Source organism: Eptesicus fuscus, chromosome 18, assembly GCF_027574615.1.
Source record: "Eptesicus fuscus isolate TK198812 chromosome 18, DD_ASM_mEF_20220401, whole genome shotgun sequence".
NCBI classification, from domain to species: domain Eukaryota; kingdom Metazoa; phylum Chordata; class Mammalia; order Chiroptera; family Vespertilionidae; genus Eptesicus; species Eptesicus fuscus.
This window is the reverse complement of record NC_072490.1, coordinates 23,858,158-23,879,794: the sequence shown is the minus strand read 5'-3', so window position 1 is coordinate 23,879,794 and position 21,637 is coordinate 23,858,158. Positions and strand designations below refer to the sequence as shown.

The 21,637-nt window shown below is 37.2% G+C and overlaps 1 protein-coding gene across 1 annotated transcript; it reads right to left on the bottom strand.

Annotated features, from left to right (window-relative positions):
* Positions 1–1,153: 1,153 nt before the first annotated feature.
* DAZL (deleted in azoospermia like) lies at positions 1,154–19,654 on the bottom strand. The gene is made up of 11 exons (XM_008156733.2): positions 19,459–19,654; positions 10,646–10,792; positions 10,281–10,372; positions 9,679–9,730; positions 8,982–9,045; positions 8,750–8,889; positions 7,350–7,421; positions 6,601–6,651; positions 5,672–5,788; positions 4,451–4,549; positions 1,154–1,324 (listed from the first exon to the last, which is right to left on the bottom strand). Exons 1-11 carry the CDS (start codon positions 19,459–19,461, stop codon positions 1,271–1,273), a joined length of 891 nt encoding a protein of 296 aa, XP_008154955.2. The 5' UTR covers positions 19,462–19,654; the 3' UTR covers positions 1,154–1,270.
* Positions 19,655–21,637: the final 1,983 nt, after the last annotated feature.

Genomic DNA, 21,637 nt, shown 5'->3' with positions numbered 1-21,637 from the left:
TCAAACTGCCCATACTTCTACTTCTCATCTTTACATTACTTGTTCTAGGAGCAAACCTTCTGGAAAAATGATGTTACAAACTGGAAAAGCAAGACTGTGGGTACAGCAATAGGGCTTTGGTGCTCTAGTTGTTTGTCACAATATATAATATCTAATGAGGAGACTAGTAAATCTAGAAATGGATTGTTAACTGAGTATATTCTTGGGATATGCTTACTAAACAACTTTTGTGATCAGAAACACCAAGACTACTTTGACTTTCTTGGACACGTTTTACTTTAAAAAAGGTAATATAATAAGCTCACAAGCAAAAATAAAAAATCTGTTTGCTTTTAAACAAATAACTAATCTTTTAATGTTTTTATAAAAACAATTCCTTTCAGATACTCTGATTAACCTTTAAGTGACATAAAAAAGCTTCAGCATTCTTTATTACCAATATTTTGCACAATTTAAGATACGTTTAGCATTTCAAGGGAAAAAAACTTAAAAGAAAAAAAGGAGGATGGTAACTCATCAAGAAGCTATGTACCTAGTAAAGTTTAGTTTGTCTTGGATTCTTTAAAAAAATTAGGTCCAGAATTTTAGTTATCTAATTATCATCCCAATCAAATATAATATCTATGTGTGGATTCTAGATAAAAGATAAAATATTTCCAACTAATAAGACCCACTGATTGGACTGTTTGTTTAGAATTGGTTTTACTGGATTTAGATAAGGAAGACTTCAATAAAGCTAACTATATAATGAGTTCCACTGATTAAAAATGCAGTTTTAAAAACTATGCTTTTGCAGTTAATTTCTAGACAAATCATAAATGTAAAGCACAAAATTGTAAATATTGTACTACTCACAGGTACTTGCTAGAGAAGTGAAACACTTGTATTCAAACTATCAAAATTCTGACCTTTCAAAATAGGTTGGCTAAAACAATTTTTTGAAAATCAGCATTTACTTTTAAACTGTTAAAATGTCAATCTCAATTTTTTTTAAAAAACCCTTACAGATAAATCTTAAAAGTTGTTCCTTTTAGTCTCAATTATTTTTTACTTTTAACTATGTATTTAACACAGAACTAAATTTCTAAACATCTAATGAAAAACAGTTTCAATGTAAAATAAAACTAGGCAATCTAATACAGCTTGTATAGTCTTAATGTGATTTATCAATACTCAGAATTAAATTTCTATAATAGTGAAAAACTTTCAGTCTCTTCTTAGTATTCAAAACCAGCAACTTCCAATGAGACTAGAAAGTTAGAAGAGAGGATCAAACAGATTTAAGCACTGCCCGACTTCTTCTAAAATGATGCACTCTTTTATCCTAGAAAAGACAGAAACAGTCATTATTTCATTGAAAATGTCCTATTAGCACTACGACCTAAGAGAGTTGTGAAATACTTAAAAGTATTTATTTTGGGTTTAAAAACTATAAATGATAGATAAGTGATCCTTTTTGGAAAGTATTCCTGAATTCTGATGACAAATGTATCAATGAACTAGTTTTATTCAACAATTTAATTAAAAAGTAAAACTTGGTAAACTCAGAAACAGAGAACTTAGCATCACTACCATTTTATGCAGATTCTTTTTTTTTAAAATATATTTTATTGATTTTTTACAGAGAGGAAGGGAGAGGGATAGAGAGTCAGAAACATCGATGAGAGAGAAACATCGATCAGCTGCCTCCCGCACACCCCCTACTGGGGATGTGCCCGCAACCAAGGTACATGCCCTTGACCGGAATCGAACCTGGGACCCTGGAGTCCGCAGGCTGATGCTCTATCCACTGAGCCAAACCGGTTTCGGCCATTTTATGCAGATTCTTAATGATTTGGCAGTGATGACCCAAAGGTATTGGTGAAAATATATGTAATTTCAAAAAACAGTTTTTACTAACAAAAGTGCAATTGATACAAATCATAGCTTGAGAACAACACTGCACTTCAATCTGAAATCCTATACTTTTAGATTAAAAGTAAAGGTTTTGACATATTTAAAAGAATATCTTTCACCTGTGATGAAGATACATCACTCTTTGGGAAATGAAGTAAAAAATTAAAAATATATGCAACTTTTTCCTTCCATTTTATGTTGTGCAGATAGAAGGAATATGAGTAAACCAATAATAACAATAGTATTTTCTTCTCTACATATTAGGGTGGGTTTGTTTTTTTTTAAAAAAAACAACCCTGCCCTTTTCCTAGGGATAAATTCAGTTGTTATATAAAGAAGGGTAACTGGAAATTATTTGATTTGTTAGCAGGGTAAAATCTTATTTAGGTTAAAGCCCAGAAAAGTGGTTACAAACGGAAGTATCTTCAAAGATCAGGTAGGATAAGAAAAATTATGAAGAAGCTGAAATTTAGACAACAGAATGGAATTTACCATGGAAATAGTATATAACTGCCTCAATGCATTCAAATTCAATTAGAACAATAACATTTAGCTAATCAAAATAGGTATAAAGGCCAGATAACTATAGGCTATCAATTTCTGATTTCTACTTAGTGTTTCTAGCCCAGAGGAGCAAAAAACTTTGGAAGGTTCAAAAACTCTGGGAGCTTTTGTGTAATACCAGCTGTAAACTCAAGTTTAAAGACCATGTTCTGCTTTGCAAAAAAAATCATTTAAGTACTACTTATTTAACCTTCAGAACTTTGGGAAAGGAAAGCTGTGATACAATACCAGTTCTTTCCCTTTAAGTTATACTATGTAGAATGAAACAACAAAAGAACAAATGTCAACTTTAAATGAATATTTACTCCCTGTGGAGAAGATGGTAAGAACTTAATCCTGCTATGGCTCTTTTCTTCTGTATTATAGAAAGTCCTTAGTATACCCTTCAAAAAAGGCTTTAAGCTTCATTCTATGTCATTTCATAGATGAAAAAAATTATTCTTTTTCCCTGTTTTAAAACACAAAGCAATGGTTAAAAACTTCCTTTTGAATGTAAAATGGTGAAGTCATTTTGAGAAAATTCTGGAAGTTCCTTGAAAGGTTAAACATATTACCATTTGACTCAGCAATTGCATTCCTAGGTATATACTCAAGAGAAATAAAAGCATATGTCCACACAATAACTTGTACATAAATGCTGAGGGCATTACTGCCAAAAAGTGGAAACAATGCAAGTCTATCTAGTAATGAATGGGTAAAATGGTATATCCATAAATAAAAAGAAATAAAATACTGATCCATGCTGTAACACTGATGAAACTTGAAAACATTATACTAAATAAAAGAAGCCAGTGGCAAAAAGCCAAATGTTGTATTATTCTATACTAGAGGCCCCGTGCAAAAATTCGTGCATAGGTGTGGTCTCTCAGCCTGGCCAGCGATCGGGGCCAATTGGGGCTGGCCTGCAGGGGGGAGGGACTGTGGGAGGTTGGCTGTGGGAGCTCCTGTGTTGAGTGTCTGCCCCCTGGTGGTCAGTGTGCATCATATTGACCAGTTGTTCGGTAGACTGGTAGTAATGGTCACTATATCTATATATCTATAGATATGAAATATCTAGAATAGGCAAATCCTTAATAAAAGTAGGTTAGTGGTTGCTAAGACTAGAAGATTTGGGGGGAAATGGAGAGTGACTGCTTATAGGTAGGGGGTTTATTTTTTGGTGTGACTGAAATATTCTAAAATTGATTATAGTCATGGCTTGCAAATATACTAAAAAGTACTGAACTGTACACTTTAAAGGAGTGAATTTTATTATAGTCAATAAACATGTTATTAAAAAAAAACAAAACGCCCCTTTACTAAGCACACACAATATTATTCCCTCACTGGAGTGACCAGTTAGTTCCTTTCCATATTCACAGAGTCAGAACTAAAGAGATTTTAGAGACCTTTAGTCTTGTGTCTTCTCATTTTAAACTTATAAAAACTGGAACCTTAACAAAATTTTATGACTTGTCCAAGGTGATAGATAGAACCAGAATCAGAAACCAGACCTTCCTTAAATTCAAACACCTACGTTCTCTTCACTCCACCAACTCTAAATCAACTTCCATTTCTTTCTACTCAGCTTTTTATGGCTTCACTTTACCTCTTCGCCCCCTACATAGTACAAGTATGTCATCTGAGTGATCAATTTCTTTGTTCTCTTTAGTCCAATATGCACGTACTCTTAAGTTGTTTTCCGTATCTAAAAACTTTACTATTTCATCAAGTTAATATTCTTTCAAGTATCTTTTTTCATAAACTCTTTCAATTGTAAGCTTCTGCTAAAGGTTTGTCCCCTAAGAACAAACTATACTACATCAAGGTTTGAGCAACATAAAATGCATTATCAGGTAAAACTCACTCACAGTGGTTTACTAGGTTACAGTCAAATGCAAGAGTTCAATTAAATGTTCTAGTAATCTCAAAATGTATATGCCACAGGAAAAAAAGTTGTTTTGTGGTTGACAAACGTGCTTTTTTATCCTGTGTACTATTCCTTTCATACCTTGAAGTAGTCATCTTGAGTAACAACAGAGTTTCTCAGTCTGTTCTCTGGATTAAACAGACAAGATACCACCGTCTGTATGCTTCGATCCACAGATTTCTGAAACACAGACGTTTTCTGTAATCTAAAGACTATTCCTTTTACTTACTGTTAACAAGCCTTTTTTATATAAAGTTTAATGAATAAATACACTTATTTCTAAAGAATTCTTAGGAAATTCGTAATTCTTAAACCACACAGAATGTCACTTAGAATGTAACTTTTCTACTGAATTCAAGAAATATTTAGAACCTTAATGATAGAGTTCTGATTTTAAAAGCTCAATTTAGTAAAACCCTAAGGTATTAGCTTAAGGCTCTTTAATTTTTCCTGTTAGATAAGAAATAGTGAACTCCCAACATTTCTAGAAAAAAATAGCCAGGATAAAACCCTGATATTATAATTTTAACTTTGAGCTATTTTAATAGTTTCCAAATTTCAAATCATATATCAAATCAGGGAATTTCTTCACCCTATATAGTTCAGTAGTTCTTGACCTTTTATTCCACTGAAATACACTTGGACAAAGTTCACATACTACAATGAAAATTCTCCACTGTTACCCATATTCCCACCCATTCAATTAAACATAAGACAATTCAAAAGTGAGAACACTATTATAGGAATCTGCTGTAATGATTAAAAAAAAACTGTCTACTTCAATATTTCAATTATTACTAGTGACTCCATCACTTCTGAAAGCTACCATGTATAATGTTATAGAAAGAATACCATAAATAACTGCATGTAACTATTTAGCTAGGTAAATGTTTAAATTGGTAAAAAACAAAACAAAACTAAAACACAAAAAACAACAAACAAACGGGTAGGTATAATTTGTACTAATTCCTCTTTTGCAGAATAGGAGGCTTGAGGAAACCTGCCATTGTATTCGGTTAAGTCATGTTAATACAATATTTATTAAAGTATGGTTTTTAAAAAGAATAAAAATGAAAATGGAACAGAGGAAAAGAACTATTAAATTAGAAATTATATTTATATACTAAAAGTTTGGGGGTGCCTGGAATTTCATCAACTTTAACTGACATGTTATCAATTACTCAAGCTTTTTAATTTATGGCTTCCATATTGAAATTGGGGCAAAGATACTCACTTCTCAAAGGGCCATTATTAAAACTTGAAAAAATAAATATAAAAATATTAATAAAATTATATGTTTGCCTTTTGTGGGCCATTCCCAGAGGATGGAGTAGTAGCTTCATGAACTGAGCATTCACTTGTCAAAACTTCAGCTCCTGAATCAACTTCATTACAGTGGTAGTTAACAGCTGTATAAACCTACATTTAAAATGATAAAAGTGTAATTAAGGAGATGTATATTAGACACATTTCTAAACAACCTATTCTTCAAAATAGTGAGATGGTATTGAAAGTTTAAATGTGCGTCATGCTGAAGTTCAATTACATTACCACAGAAACTTTATTTTAAATTGAAGCTGAAATGCAATAATAAGGCAGTCTTTTATTTTGAAATGTCTTTTAAGCCTCAGCACAATCAGAATTGGAAGTGCTCTAAAAAAAAAAGAAACTTCAAATTATAGGGAATGGAAATTTCCCAGTACCTGAAAATTTTAACTCATATTATATCCTTCAAATATCCAGTCTTGATGAAAGACAGAAGGTAATAAAGATTTAGCTGTTTTAGAGGTAGCCCTTTTTTATTCCCTTTCTTATATAACATAGAGCATATTACAGAAAAATATTACTTTGTTTCTCTTCAACAGACATTTTTATAGGTAGGAGAAGGAGATTCAATACTAATTCTAAATCCACAGAATTAGCATTATCATAGGTATTAATACTACGTTTCTTGGGTTCTATATTCTATCAGTAACTAATTAAACACCTGTTGTATGCAGAGCAGCCATTGTTTAAGCAAAAACAAGCCAAGAAACAAAAAGCAGTTTCTCCCAGGGAGTATACATTTGAGTTGACAAGAAATTAATAAACCATAACACATAATGTAAAAGGGCAATTAAACATGTTTCTAGGCATACATGATATGGCAAAAGCTCAAAAAATATATTAATAGTTAAACAAAAAAAAAATACTTGAGAACAGGAAGTGTATATTTGGCTAATTCACCTTACCGGAGGTATAACATAACTCCTTTGTTCCCCAGTAGACCATTGTGGTGGCATCTTAAAAAAAAAAAAAAAAAATTAAATATTCCTACACTTTTCACAAGGATATGAGATAGACAATGTTGGGGTATTTGTCTTGCTGGTTTCTTGAACTTGTTATAATAAAAGAAACAGAATGAAAGAAAGTAGTACTTTATGTTTCTAATACTTGAGGATTTTATTAATTTCATATATAAACTCTACCTTTTCCTCAATTTTCTGAGGTTGGCACTCAGGAAAACTCAAAGATAGTATTCTTTGAATTTATTACCATAGATATATGATCATCGATTATAGATATAGTCATATCTAGGAGCAGAGAAATTCAGAGAACTACTGCTATCTTGTAGTAGCCAGCTAAAATAAACACTACCAAATATAACTGGAAGTCAATGTTCTAAGAATTGAGTAATAATTTTATTTCAATCTCTTCCCCTAGTAAAATTTTTAAGTCAGCCTGGGTGTTTCAGCTATTTGATAGTAAAGATGAGGAATACATGAAGGGGACACCAAATTTTCTAAGACAATAAAAGAAAAAACTTACTGCTAAGTACATTCCTGTCAAAATATCATCCCCTTCTAATAATACAGGAGATTTAATTCAAAGTTTTTCTTTAATTTTAGGCATACTCAACTAATTTAAATGAAAAACTATTTATATAAATAAAGGCCTCAGTAATATTCCAAAGTAAATCATGCGTTCCCTCTTAAATTACCTGATAATTATAAACAGGCAGCTGATATCCGGTGATGACCTGAACTGGTGAACTTGGATAAGGAGGATATGCCTGAAAAAAGTTTCAGAAAGAATGTAAAGAAGGAATATTTTCCCCAAAGAACAAATATATGAAAATGAAGAAATCTTAATTATTTTTCTATATGCAGTGCAGGACCCTATTTGAGGATTGGCTTCATAAAGAAAAAAGTATTCTCTAGGAGGAAGGGGTAAATAAGCTGATTTTGCCAGCTTATGTTTATATCATTTGTATATTTATCGCCACGCAGTAGTTCTTACACTGGTAACAAGACTTAATAGGGTAGATTTCCGTGTTAAAGTTATATTAATACATCTGCTATTTCTCTGTAAAAATACTTTTAGGTAGTTTTGTATTTCTTTGACAATATCATGGGGTAATATATAGTCAATGTATAGTCTTCCTACAGACTTATGGCTCTTTTTGTATTTTACTTCTAAAATTTAAGGGCAATATATAACCCAAAACGGGAAAAGAGGCAGTAAAATATACTCCATCTTTAAATAAATATTACTGATTAAAAACTTCTAGGTAGTAGCATATATGAATATACCCAGAATAGTTAATAACACAGTAAATGTTAGGAACAAGTGTTTTTTTTTTCTTTAGGACATGTTTAGGACAAGAAAAATAAAAAATATACACTACACCTTCAAGTAGATAGAAAATGTAAACAAAGGAGAGACACTGCAGTACTATTTCATTATTATTATTTCTTTTAAACTGAAGAAAAGAAAAGAAACACTGTCATCAATAGGAGATAGAAAATATTCCACATACCACTTCAAATATTGATGTAACCAACCAGGACCAAATTGTATGCCAGATTTATAGTTTACGAGTACAGTTAAGTCATCAGAAACCTATCCATTCTAGAACCAGAATATATCCAGAAGTCAGCAATCTTTATGGAGAGGCATCTGGACATTATTGCAAATGAAGAATAACTCGACAAATGGCTAACCTTAGAGAGGAATAAACAAGGCAGACTCATGAGAAAATCTGCCTTCATATATTTTATGAGTTGTTATATAAGGCAAAAAAGGAAAAGACATGTTCTTTGTGGCTACAGAGGTCAGTTTCAAGATAAAGGTTTACAAACTATATAGAAGCAGATTTTAGCTTAGAATAAGGAATAACTAAGAATGACAGACTTACAAAAATAGATTTCCCATAGCCGTAAGTATTCAAACAGAAACAGTGTTATCACTTATTATGGAAATTGCTTATATAATTCCACAGGGGAAAAGAAGTGAGACTGGCTTACTTTTAAGGTACGCCCATCCATAAGATCTCCAATACTAATAAAATGAAAAAACAAAACAAAAAAAAACAAACACAGGAACGTAGGTAATTCTTACCTGAACATACTGAGTTATAGGATTCATCATGGTTGAAGGCTGCACATAAGTTTCAGCATTTGGATTACTCCAGACACTCTGAAACTGTGGTGGAGGAGGAGGATTAAAAACCAAAGGACGTGGCTGCACATGATAAGCACCTTTGTAAAGAATAAAAAGAAAACAAAGCCTATTTTTAGTCCTCTGAAAAGCTACATATGTGTCAACAACAAAAATTCATTTCTTTACTCACATAAATTTTGCTTCCTGATTGCAGGGCCCAGTTTCAGCTTTTTACCATGGAAATTTATCTGTGACTGAAAATAGTAACAAAAGTAGAATCAGTTTGAAGTCTTTACTTCCAAGACCTTCATAAACATCCTAAATGTTCTAAAAATTTCTACTATCAGAGAAGATTAGTGGTAAGAACATAGTAAATAAAAGAAATTTATCAGCACCTTACCATCACTATTCAAGTGTCAAAAGGTGTCATGGAATTTGATCAAAACCTTTACATTCTGTCTCTAGTTCATGAAGCTAGATGCCCAATAAAAAAAAAAAATAGGTTCTCACAAGTTATGTAAGATTACTCAAGTTTGAATTTCAAAAAGGAAGTATATCTATCTCTATATTTTATATTTTTATTGATTTCAGAGAGGAAGGTGGAGGGAGAGAGAGAGAGAGAAACATCAATGATGAGAGAGAATCATTGATCGGCTGCCTCCTGGCCACCCCACATTGAGGATCGAGCCCACAACCTAGGCATATGCCCTGACCGGGAATCACTGTGACCTCCTGGTTCATAGGTCAATGCTCAACCACTGAGTCATGCTGGCTGGGCTCTATCTTTATATTTTATATAAGACTGAATATGTATCTGGGGCTCAAGTAATACGAAACATTGCATCCAAAATCTAATTAAGAGATTTTCCCATAAGAAGACTACTTACTTCTACTATCTTCTGCACATCCACATCATTATAAAATGAAACAAATCCATAGCTAGAAAGGCAGATAAATGAAGTATAAAATCATCACCATAACTGAATGTTTTAAAACTTCTAGTATTCTATGAAATAATTAACAAAAGTTATAATAAAGTATGAAGAATACACAAATATTTTTAAGATGTACATGATATTCTATAAATATTACAGCTTTTTTTCCCCTTACAATTAAAGTAGTGTGAGAACCTTATTCATTAACAGAAAATTCCCATCTAGAAACCTAAATATAATTTACTGTCTATGGCAAAAAGGTTAAAATTTAAAATACGGTGAAATGCGCAAAGAAAACAATTCTTTGATAAAAGTAATTAATCCACTTAAGTTAAATAACTAAAGATGGGAAATATTTAAATGCAAATACTAGGAAAATAATTAAATGAAAGAGAGCTGGCAGCAAACTTTTATCTCTACATGAAAGAAATGAAAGCAACGAATTTCATTTATACAAGTACGTATAAAATAACAGTTTTGAGTTCTGTCTCTAGTAATCTACAAACTAGTTCATAGGTATTTTATATTTCATACTCAGCATATGTTTTACTTACCCTTTGGATACACCAGTTCGATCCGTGATTATCTTCACTTCTTTCACTGAACCATATCTAGCAAAGAAACTTCTAATTTCGGCTTCATCCATCTATGGAAAAGAATTTGACTTTAAGAGTAAATATTCAGCATTCAAAAATTTCAATTATACTATAAAAGAAGATTTGATGATGTGGAACTATTTCACCCAAGTATCCTCAAACTACCTGTAGCTCTTTGTCAAAGATACTTCAGTCCCCATAAGTTAAACACAAAACTAGTTCCAATACTGCATGAAGTACAAAATCCTTATGTTTGCAATAAGCACAAAAATCCCAATATTCCTAAGACATATTTTTGAATAAATTAAATATGAATACAATACCCTAACATCAATTCCACCAACAAAAACGGTGTTTGGCATGATTTTGCCTTCAGGTAAAACATAGCCTTGGCTGGTCGTAGATGATGAGGACTGGGTGCTGGCCTCTCTGGAGATGGTTGACTTTGGAGTCTCAGAATTTGTAGCAGACTGTAATTTGGTAAATAGATACAGAGATATCATCAGTAGATATTCAGGCAACCATACAATGTGAACTATAATTTTTTAAAGTATAAAACATTTTCATACAAATTATTTTCATTGTAAATTAGCAATATAGCTCAATCCAGGCTCAGGTGTAAAGTAATCACAGCAGATCAGCATGAAATGTTAACAAAAGGGTATATAGTGCTTACTTAGTGTTGCTCATTGCCATTTCTTATGGTAGAATACTGATTTTATATTAAGTTTGTGAAAATACTATGTGAACTGGTAAAAAACAACTAGCAAATTCATGTTTGTAAAAAATAAATGTATTAAAGTTATCCTAGTCTATGCCAATAAGCAAATTTTCATTTTATAAGTAACTTATTAAAAAGCATGGTAAATCTTTTTAAAAGAGAACATTTAAAAGCTGCATAAGAAAACAAAAATTTAGGTTTAATGTAATTTCTTGTCTTATTTTTCTATTCACCAAAATTAATATAGATTTTATAATTAGATCTAGAGGCCTGGTGCATGAAATTTGTGCACAGGTGGGGTTCTGAAGCCTGGCTGGTGATCAGGGCTGATCGGGGCCTTCCTTCCTCCAGCTGCTGGCTGCTGGACGGTCCTTTTTTCGTTCTGCACCACCCCCTGATGATCAGCGCACGTCATAGCGAGCAGTCGAACTCCTGGTCAGTCGAACTCCCGAGGGGACAATTTGCATATTAGCCTTTTATTATATAGGATACTCCTTGTGTTAGTATGCTTGCTTACTTTGGAAAGGACAACAAACACATTACGTGCTCACATATAGCTCCTGATAAAAAAGGGTTTATCATCCTTATCTCTAATGTTAAGATGTTCAAAGCATCTTTTAAAATAACATTATCAGTCTTACTGGTAATTCTAATTTCCACAGTGGGCTGCTAGATATATACCGTCTTTATTTTCAGAAAATGAGACCCACATGTGAAACTCATTGTTTTCCTGGATTCTGGTCAGAACTCTGTCTTTAGTCTTCCCACACTAAGGTTAATGTAAATTTCTCTGAAGCAGAATTTATTGGTAATATATTCTGGAAAGGTAGGATAGTATAATGAAACAAAAATTGATTTAGTCAGGAGATGTAGATTTCATGTCCCTTACTAGGTTATAAGCCACTTACTTTGCAGCTGTTTATTGCTAGGAAAATTGCTTGGAGAATGAGATGAAATAACATCTGTGAATTCACTTTGAAAAGAGTATGCCAATATAAGTTACTGAATTTTCAATAGTTAAAAAAGTTTCCTTCCTGGTTTTACTACTGACTTACTTATTTTGTATATACTTAATTAATTAACAACTAATTTGAATTGGAACTTCAAGAAATTATTTTATGGTACATCCGCCTATTAGAAATTCTTTTATAAAGTGCTTATTGATTATAAGAGCTAAATACAAAAGGCAGGAAAAGAGAGATAAAACTATTACACTTCTGTTTATGGAGGAAAACAAGGACAAAAGACTACAAATTGCTATACTAATTAGAGATGAAACAAAAATTGTCAGATCACACAATTTGAGCATTTTGGCTTTTCTGTATTAATTAGTGCTTATGATTGTTATTTTGGGCTTCTATTTGAATACTTAATTCTTTCCTTTTACTATGGTATGGTGACATTTCATGACAATTAGATGGGAGAGAGTAATCTATTTCTAAACTTTTCCCATTATGAAACATAAACATTGCAATCCTATCTAATAGAGGGAATATGCTAATTGACCCTCACACTGTTGAAAAGATGGCAGTGCCCACAGCCAATAAGGAGGGAATATGCTAATTTACTGCCACGCCCTCAAAGATGGTGGTACCCACAGCCACAAGATGGCAGCACCCAGTCCTCTCAGCCCCGCTGGGGCAGCAGGCATGCTGCAAGGCTGGGGCATGCCTGCCTCCAGAGACCCCCAGTACCCTCAGCCCCCCTGCAGCCCAGGGCCAGCCCAAGGTGCAGGCAAGCCTTGGATGGCAGCTGCCCAGTCGCCCAGGGCCAGCCCGAGGCTCAGGTAACCAGGGCCGACCTAGGCTTGCGTTGCCAGCAGTGGCAGCAGCAGAGGTGTGATGGAGTGTCGCCTTCCCCTGATTGCCGGGTCACCTCCCACCCCTGAGGGCTCCTAGACCGTGAGAGGGAGCAGGCCGGGCTGAGGGACCCCCGTCTAGTGCATGAATTTTCATGCACTGGGCCTTTAGTTTTTCTATAATTTTAGTTTTTTTCTAAATGGGACTTTATTATAGAAGCCACATATATTGAACTATGGAGTATCTGACTATATTTCTCTCACTATTGGATAGACCAGTGGTCAGCAAACCCATTAGTCAACAGAGCCAAATATCAACAGTAAAACGATTGAAATTTCTTTTGAGAGCCAAATTTTTCAAACTTAAACTTCTTCTAATGCCACTTCTTCAAAATCGACTCACCCAGGCCTTGGTATTTTGTGGAAGAGCCACACTCAAGGGGCCAAAGAGCCTCATGTGGCTCGCGTGAGCCACAGTTTTCCAACCACAGGGATAGACAATTTACCAACCCCTTTCAATCAGAATTCAAAATTCCAAATCACAAATAATACAGTGGTTCTGTAATTCCTATAAACTTTATTTTCTTTTTCTCAATTTCCCCTTCATTTGTGGATAAACTTTAGATACCCTTTAATTTAATAACTATTTTCAATATTACCTGTCTGTGAATCTTACAGAAGGATTTTTAAAAGTTATATACATATATATACATACTAGAGGCCCAGTGCACGAAATTTGTGCACAGGGGGTTGTGTGTCTCTCACCCAGCCTGCACCCTCTCCAATCTGGGACCCCTCGAGGGATGTCCAACTGCCTAAACGGGCAGTCAGACATCCCTCTCACAATCCAGGACTGCTGGCTCCCAACTGCTCGCCTGCCTGCCTTTCTGATTGCCCCTAACTGCTTCTGCCTGCCAGCCTGATCACCCCCTAACCACTCCCCTGACAGCCTGATTGATGCCTAACTGCTCCCCTGCCAGCCTGATTGCCTCTAACTGCTCTCTCCTGCAGGCCTGGGTCCCCCCCAACTGCCCTTCCCTGCAGGCCCAGTTGCCCCCAACTTCCCTCCTCTGCTGTCCTGGTCATCCCTAACTGCCCTCCCCTGCAGGCTTGATCCCCCCCAACTGCCCTCCTTTGCAGGCCTGGTCCCTCCCAACTGCCCTCACCTGCTGGCCATCTTGTGGTGGCCATCTTGTGTCCACATGGGGGCAGCCATCTTGTGTGTTAGAGTGATGGTCAATTTGCATATTACTCTTTTATTAGATAGGATTATTAGATAGGATAGAGGCCTGGTGCAAGAGTGGGGGCCAGCTGGTTTGCCCTGAAGAGTGTCCTGGATCAGAGTGGGGGTTCCCTTGGGGCGTGGGGCAGCCTGGGTGAGGGGCCTGTGGTGGTTTGCAGGCCAGCCATGCCCCTCAGTGACCCAAGCGGAGGCCCTGGTATCTGGGATTTATTTATCTTCTATAATTGAAATTTTGTAGCCTTGAGCAGAGCCAAGCCTCCTGCTTGCTCCGTGGCCGCAGCCATTTTTGTTGGGATTTATTTATCTTCTATAATTGGAAACTTTGTAGTGGAGGCCAAAACAGGCCAGGGCTGCGGAAACTTGGCTTCCACTATCACAAAGGGCAACTCAAGCCTCCTGCTTTCTCCAGCTCCGTGACTGCTGCCATTTTTGTTGGGATTTATTTATCTTCTGTAATTGAAACTTTGTAGCCTTAAGTGGAGGCCTAGGCTGGCCAGGGCAGGCGGAAAGCTTGGCTTCCTCCATTACCGGGGAAACCCAAGCCTCCTGTTCTCTCCGTGGCCACAGCCATCTTGGTTGGGTTAATTTGCATACTTGCTCCTGATTGGCTGGTGGGCATGGCTTGTAGGTATAGCAGAGGTATGGTCAATTTGCATATTACTCTTTTATTAGATAGGATATACACACACATATATATTATTGATTTCAGGGAGGAAGGGGGAGAGAGAGAAAAACATCAATGATGAGAGAGAATCATTGATCATCTGCCTCCTGCATGCCCCACACTGAGGATCAAGCCCACAATTTGGGCATGTGCCCTAACTGGGATTCGAACTGGACCTTCTGGTTCATAGGTCAATGCTCAACTACTGAGCCATGCCAGCAGGGCAGAAGGATGATTTTTTAATTCACAGGTATAACAATAGGCCATAAAACTGTGCCAGATTATAAGGGGTATATTAATGTATTGATTCTCTACCAGGGGAGACTTTGCAGGATAGGGGCATTTTGGCTGCCACGACTGAGTGCTGCTGGGTATCTGGTTGATTGAGGCCAGGGACACAATAAACATCTATAATGCAAAGGGAAGTCCACCACAACAAAGAATTATCTAGCCCCACATTTTAATAGGGTCATGTTTGAGAAACACCATGATAGTGTTGCCAGAATTAAAGAGAAACAGTTCTAATTTTCATACTCTATTTACAAAAGTAAAATGGGTATTTGAAACAACTGATCAGTGATTTGGGAAAAAGATAAAAAAAATCCATTAGATATTACAGGAAGTTTGGCTTGGAGTTGGGTATACAGATTGGCTGCCTGCTTAATTGGGATATTAAATATAAAATTCATCAAATTATTTTACCAGTTGTCATAATGCCTTAAATTAAGGCACCATCATGTCCTAGTCCTTAGCCAGCAGGTGGCGCTCAAAGCTAACAAAGTAAGCAAAATACTTCATTTTAACAAGACTGAACAGCAAGGATTTAAAAACTCCTACTGTGTGTATTTATATATAACTAGAGGCCCAGTGCACGAATTAATGCTCCAGTGGGGTCCCTTGGCCTGGCCTGCAGTGATTGGGCTGAAACCATCAGTCCGACATTGCCCGAGGGGTCCCAGATTGCGAGAGGGCACACCGGTACACAAATGTTCAACCAGGCCTCTAGTATGCATATAAGATCTTTGGTTAATCTCTTCCCACCCTCCTGCCTCCCTCTTCCCTCTGAGATTTATCAGTCTGTTCCATGTTTCCATGCCTGTGCATTGAGCATCTGCCCCCTGGTGGTCAGTGCGTGTCATAGCTACCGGTCGAATGGTCGAACGTTATCACACTTAGCATATTAGCCTTTTATATAGAGAGACTGTAATTTATATATATATAATATCCATAACCAACAGGAAACTTTTAGTTACTTTTAAACTATTGCCAAAAATACTCCACAATAAAGCAAAAAGATTGGTGCTAAAGTATCAATCTTAATCATCAATAGTATGAAGAAAATAAATTACATGTAAGAGGTAATTATTTTTCTTAATTACTGAAATGAACAATGCTGAGATATTAAATAGGGTTGAACTTGGCCATCATATATAAAATTCTCATCACTTCTATTTATAGGATATATTTCCTGTTATAGCTATAGTTGGATAACCAAATGACAATAACTAAAAGCTGAACAAAACATTGGTACTAAAACTCCTGGGATGTCAGCTCTTTGACAATATTATTTCATTCAATTACGACATGCAGGCAAACTGAGCTCTATATACATTGACCCCAAAAAAGTCTACAATTTGTATGCATCAGTTATATCCATAGAAGAAGCTAAAAGGGAGAAAAGCAAAAACTAAGGAAATAGACAATCAGAATAAAACCTTTAAAATAAGTCCAAGAGTAAACTATTGGGGGGAAAAAAATCCAAAACAATAAACAATCCTGACAAAGCTAAGCAAGAAAAAGTACAAGAAAGCAAAAAGACACATTAGTTATAAAAAGGAGGCTATGACCACAGATTATGCTCTATGGGAATAAATTTGGAAATCTTGATGAAATGGCTAACTTTCTAGAGAAACATAAAAATTTTAAGAAATGATTCCTAGGTCTATTTCACGGGGAGTTTGTTTTTCTGTTTCAAAATATACTTTATTGATTTTTTTACAGAGAGGAAGGGAGAGGGAGAGAGAGCTAGAAACATCAATGAGAGAGAAACATCAATCAGCTGCCTCCTGCACACCCCCTACTGGGGATGTGCCTGCAACCAAGTACATGCCCTTGACTGGCATTTAACCTGGAACCCTTGAGTCCGCAGGCCAATGCTCTATCCACTGAGCCAAACCAGTTAGGGCGGGAGTTTGTTTTTTCAAACTGTAAAGAGATCATTTGTGTGTATAGATGGGGATAGGAAGGGCACCAAGACAGAAACAGTGGTAAATAGAAGAGGAAGTAGAAGAGAAAGAAAATTCAGTTTTCATAAAAAAAACTTTTCAGAGGAAAAAAAAGAGTACTTCTCAATTCATTTTATAAAACTAACACCATCCGAATCACAAAACCTAATTAAGATAGTCCACTCCTGCCTACAACAAAGATGTGAAATTCAAACAATGTATAAAAATATATAATTAGTACAATTTATATTGGAAATGCAAGGATGGTTCATTCTTAGCAAGGCTGTTATTGCAATTCACCAATGAAAAAATATTTGATAAAATACAGCATTCCCTTTAAAATTTTTAAAAAACCCACGTACAATATAAATAGAAGAATCTTATTTGCTATCAATCTAATTTAATTCTAAGTCATCATCAGCCTTAAAGTGAAACATTATATACTCAATTCCTTTGAAATTAGAAATAGGGCACTTCCTTATGGCCACTAAATTTTTCTACTCTATAATGACAAAGGGTTAATATTAACATAGAGTTCTTATAAATCATTAAGATAAAAAAAAGTATCCAAGTAGAAACCTAAATTAAGAACTTATATTTTAAAGTTAATGACAAACTTCAATTTAACTAATAATAAACAAGCACATCAACACGGTGATATTTTCCAGCTACTAGATTGGCAACTTAAATGGAGAATAGGTCATTCTCCGCACCATCAATGGGAATATATACTGGTACATGCTTTATCAAGAGTAATTTGGAAAGATGTGCAACTTGAAATTGTTATAAAATGGGCATAACATACCCTGTGATTCCACTCTTGGCAATATATTTCAAGGAATTAACAGAATAAGCATGTCAAAACATTTACACAGAAATTCTCATTATAGTATTGTTTTTTATAGTATTATTTTAATATTTAAAAAATTATTCATTATAAGGGAATTTGCTAAAACAAGTAATAATACAGTCTTATACTCTAACATTATAAGTTCAAAATTATTTTAAACTTATCTTTGGCAATAATATCCATTATATTAAGTGAAAGATGGAAGTTGTAAAATAGGATTATATATAGTATGGTACAACTTTTGTCAAATAAAATTTACCTATTTATATGTAATACATGCACTGGAAAGGCATAGACATAAAAATTTTAACAGGAGTTGGGACTAAGATGGACCTCTATTTTCTTATATTGATTACTTTCAAATGAGATGTTACTTTTATAATCAGAAAAAAAGTCAATCTACTAGCATTGTCCTCCTTTTCCTCTAAAAATAGATATAAATGGTTGTAAATAACTTATAGTAACGCATAGTGCTTATAAAATAACATGGATAACTACGGACAAATAGTTACAAATTACATATAATCATAAACTTTTATTTCAACATCTATACTAATGAAAGTTGTATATAAATTTTCTTCCCCTACCTCTTAAAATAGAGAGGATAACAATTATTATACTACCAATGAATACTCATGATGTTTAATGCATTTGTGGCTTAATGCTTGGTCAAAAGTGTTCACAGAGTTCCATCTTGTGGTGGGGCGGAAATCAACTCCATCTATTTACCAAGACTCACGTACACGTCCAACCCGCAAAATATGACTGTGTGCGCGCTTGGTTTAAAGCTCCTGGTTTATCTAGAGACGAAAACTGTCCCCAAGAGTAAAAAAATTTAAACTTCCCAAATTTCCGCTCCCTCGGAAGGAAGCCAAGGCAGCTCACTCGACCCGGGAGCGGAAATCGCCCCGCCCTTCGAGGGCGCCTCCGCCGCAGCAGCTCGGAGAGAGCTGCCTCCGCAGGAGGGGCCGCCGCCAGCACGTCAGGCCCAGCCCCTGGCCTAGCTCACAGGCCGCTCCCTTCTGGGCGCCTCAATTGGTGGCCATTCCCCCCGCCCCCCCTCTCCCCGCCCAGGAACCCACCCCCCCAAAGCCTCACACGGACCAGGCAGGAGCCACTCTCTGAGGGAACTCCAGCTCTCGAAGTCAGGGAGCGGGTCCCGCAGAAAGTCTGCGCCAGGGGGCGTCCGGTGGCGACAGTCCGACGCCATCTCAGAGGCCCTGACCCCTCTGCACAGGGTAAGTGTGGGAAGGGGGGGGGAGGGAGTCAGGCACCCCGCACCCCACGACCTGACCTGGCCGATTCCCCACGGGCTAGTTCGAGCCAGGGCGGGAGGAGGTGACGGCATGAAGGCCGCGGGCCTTGCACGTGGCCGCGGAGGCCGCACCCTTCCACCACTCCGCGGGCTTCGTGCTCCTCCTCCCCCGCTCCGAGGTGCCATGTAGCCCGCCCCTCCCCCCACCTCCATCTCCCCTCTCCCGCCCACTCCTAGGCCGCGGCCTCGGGTGCACCGGGGCAGGCGCCTCGGACAAGAAGTCCAGGTGACCCCACTTCCAGTCCCCCTTTCCGCGCCTCGCCTTTCCCCCCCAAAAAAAAAACTGAGTTTCAGCTACCCCTCAGGCCTTCTCAACTCACCATGATGGCGGCAGCGAGCAGTTCCGCTGACAGGGCTCGAGGACGAGGAGCAGAGGCTGCTCCTCTGGCACCGCTCGTGGGTCTGCTGTTAGGTCCGCTGGTGCCCGCTGCCCGGCCTCGACTGGACAGCGGAGAAAAGGCCGAGAAGAAAGGAAAGTCGAAGGTGGCAGCGAGGCTCCCGAGTCCCGAGAGCCGCCGCGCGAGGCCGAGGGGCGCAGGGGACTGAGGCGGCCAGGGCGGCTCTGGGAAGCGCTCCTGCGCCTGCTCAGTCCTGGGGCTCACTCGTCAGAGCCGCCTCAGCCAATGGGTGACAGCTCCCCGCCCCCTGCGGGGGGGGTGGGGCCTGGGGGGGGACGTCGGTGCCCCCGTCGCGGGGGGGGGGGGGGACGTGGGGGGCCTCACAGGGGGTGCTCGCGGGCCGTGGGCCATGTGCAGCCGAGAGGCGCCGCCCTAAGGTGGACAGACGGACGGACTGACCCACAGACTACACACATCACCCCCGAAGGCGCCTTCGGAGCACGTTTGAATTGATTATGCACGTTCAAATATATTTTCAAATTTAAAAAAGACATTTTAATGTGTTCTGGGCTCTAATTTCAAAATGGCGTCCTGAATGCAGAGGATCTGCCCCATCACGATTTTATCCCTATGGCTGGTCCCTAAATCAATTGAAATGCCTACAGAAATAGAAAATAGAAACAAGCCAAAGCAGAATAGGAAACAAAATGTAAGAAGAAATGAAACATGGACGCCTTTCTGTCAAATTGTAGATTGGATTGGATTGGATTAGATTAGAAGAAATAACCAGCTTTGTCAGGCCATTCGGGATGTTCGTTTTTTAAAGAAGCATTATTGAAGTGCCTACAATTACCAGGTATCACAGATGCAGGAGTTAACAAAACGGGCAAATATCCTCCCCCCCACCCTCCCCGTTGGGAGTTTAAATTTTAAGGGGGAGAGTTTATCTTCCAGACCTTACAAGAAGAAGGTAGGCCTGCCTAGAGGATTCTAGAACATTCTCAAGGTCAGAGAAATAGTGCCTAGAGCAAGGGCGAGCTGTGGGGTGGTTGGTGGAGCAAATCACAACTTTGGGAACCGCTCTAATCCCCTATCCCCATAGCGGGTAACTGACCATAACTATTACCTTCAAAGCACTTTTGTACAAATGAAAGGCATGAAAATGTTACTTTGTGAAATAGCAAAATGGTGGACTTCTGTAGCCTGAACAACTGTGTCACTACCAACACCGAGCATTATCGGGTAAAATAACAACTGACCTTCATTTTAATATGCTCTTAACCCCATAAAGAATGAAGTGAAATCCTGAGATGCAAGAAGTTTGAATGAAAACCCCAGCAGTGGCTTTTTAAACGGGTTCTCCTCTGGCCCTGGATATGAGGGCTGGAGTGAAGGGTGACCAACTTTCCTGGACTTTCCTGATTTTAGCACTGAAAAACCCCATATCCCTGAAAAACCACGTCCCAGGCAAACCAGGATAGTTGGTCATCCTAGGTGTGGCAAGCTGTTGTTAGTCTCTATAACCTGAGGCCTGGTAGTACAGGGGCAGATGGTAAGGGTTTGGAGTAACCCAAAATCTTAGCTGAAACTGAATATTCTACAATAAGCCATTGTCCCCAAAGGAGATAATCTTTTCCTGAAGGCGGAGGAGGGAAAATACAACACTCCCAATGGACAACCAGATGAGGAAGCTTGTCTCATTTCTGCATAAAAAGAAAAAAAAATTTAATTCTGATGAAATTTTGAAACCCCAGACCTGAATTTCACAAAAGCACTTATGTTTTGTTGGACTCTCAAAATCTAGAAATTGATTCCCCTACTCCCACTTCCTACCAAAAAAGATCCTGGCAGAAACAAACATAAAACCAACCTGGAGAGACATTTCTGTAAAAGGCTGAAAGGGATTCTCATAAGAAAAGGACCCTTTAAAGAGAAGCTCACAATGAAAAATTATAAAATACTATTTATCATAAATAAGAATGGCAGACAACAAAGATTAAAATGCCAAAAAGTTAAAGAAGAAGCTTCTTTTGGGGTGTGTGTGTGTGATATATATGTCTTTTATCTCAACTTATTTGGAGTAATACACTATTTTAAGGTAATTATTCTATTTGAAAGTCTAAAATAATATCTTTCCTCTTGGATAATTCAAAGGCCTTAG